The 744-nt window shown below is 69.0% G+C and overlaps 1 protein-coding gene across 1 annotated transcript; it reads right to left on the reverse strand.

Moving 5' to 3' along the window:
* Positions 1-16: 16 nt before the first annotated feature.
* Positions 17-277, reverse strand: AURANDRAFT_35508 (hypothetical protein; the record flags this gene model as incomplete). The annotated part of the gene is made up of 1 exon (XM_009044900.1): positions 17-277. A coding segment is annotated over one exon (261 nt), but the record flags the coding sequence as incomplete, so codon positions are not given.
* Between the last annotated feature and the right edge of the window lie 467 nt (positions 278-744).

The raw sequence follows: 744 nt of genomic DNA on the forward strand, positions 1-744 counted from the left end.
CCGCCCCGGTTGAAATGGGCGCCTTCTTGAGCATGTTCGGAAAGATGAAGAAGGCGATCTGGGAGCCGCGCAGGAAGATGTGCTCGACCTGCGACTTGTTGCCCTTGGCGTCGGTGCGCGTCGCGTCCTTGAGCACGCAGTTCATGTTGTCCTCGGTCTCGTCGAGGAAGCCGCGGTACGTGTCGCCGTTCTTGCACTCGATGGTCACGATCGTGCCCTCGCCGTCGTGCATGAGGATGAGCGGCACGCCGACGCCGCGCTTGCCCGTGACCGACATGCTGGGCGCGAGCGGCGCGGCGGCGCGGCGGCCGGCGCCGCGCGGCGGTCGCGCGGCGTCGGCGGCTGCGGCGCGGCGGAGGCGGCGGCCACGGAAGCGGCGCGCGCGAGGTGTCGCGGGCGGCGCGGCGCGCAGGCGGACCGGCAAGACGTCGCGGACGGCGAGCTGATTTGCTGGAGAGGCGGTATTTCCCTGCCGCGGGACGGTCCGTCGCCGCGCGGCGACGGACACTTCAAGCAAAAAGGCAAGCGCTTTTCGTTAAAGGAGTGGCTGCCCGAGAGCGTCAAACCAGGCGACGGACCTCGTCTTCAGCGCCTATTTCACCGCGTTCTCCATCTCCAAGGCCGCGGCCCGCCATGATTCCCGGCGACTTCGACGACGCTGCGCTCTTGGAGCACGACATCGACGTCGACGGGCAAGATGATCCACTGCGCGCGCATCGCGTCGCGCTCGAAGAGGCCGCGCAG

This window comes from Aureococcus anophagefferens, assembly GCF_000186865.1.
Source record: "Aureococcus anophagefferens unplaced genomic scaffold AURANscaffold_1007, whole genome shotgun sequence".
Classification (NCBI taxonomy): Eukaryota; class Pelagophyceae; order Pelagomonadales; family Pelagomonadaceae; genus Aureococcus; species Aureococcus anophagefferens.